The sequence below is a fragment of the Morone saxatilis genome, unplaced genomic scaffold, assembly GCF_004916995.1.
Source record: "Morone saxatilis isolate NCDOM2014 unplaced genomic scaffold, NCSU_SB_2.0 Contig9, whole genome shotgun sequence".
Classification (NCBI taxonomy): Eukaryota; Metazoa; Chordata; class Actinopteri; family Moronidae; genus Morone; species Morone saxatilis.
The window spans coordinates 10,769,717-10,769,993 of record NW_023340268.1 but is presented as its reverse complement, the minus strand read 5'-3'; the positions used below and the strand labels follow the sequence as shown (position 1 = coordinate 10,769,993).

Genomic DNA, 277 nt, shown 5'->3' with positions numbered 1-277 from the left:
AACTGACCCTGGAACAGTAAATATCGTATCGTCAGTCAATAGGAGTGAGCAGCTGTTAATAGCACTTACTGACTGAAGATCATAAAAACCTAATTTAGAAAGAAAACAGTAACGAAAAGACAAAGAAACACTTCCGTGCCTCTTGTGCGAATGCTTCAAATGTGTGACATAGCCAGCAAATTTCTTCTTTGTCCTCACCTTGTTAATACATTTGTGCTGGTCACTGAGAACGCCCCTGCCCTCCTCCTCCTGCTGCTGCTTCTGCTGCTGCTGCTGC

At 44.0% G+C, this 277-nt stretch overlaps 1 protein-coding gene across 1 annotated transcript in view; it reads right to left on the bottom strand.

Moving 5' to 3' along the window:
- jarid2b (jumonji, AT rich interactive domain 2b) overlaps positions 1-277 on the bottom strand; it is a 100,205-nt gene that overhangs the window by 5,751 nt on the left and 94,177 nt on the right. Inside the window, exon 9 of the mRNA XM_035681230.1 lies at positions 199-277. Coding sequence (XP_035537123.1) covers positions 199-277 — 79 coding nt within the window. The remainder of the gene's footprint in view (positions 1-198) is intronic.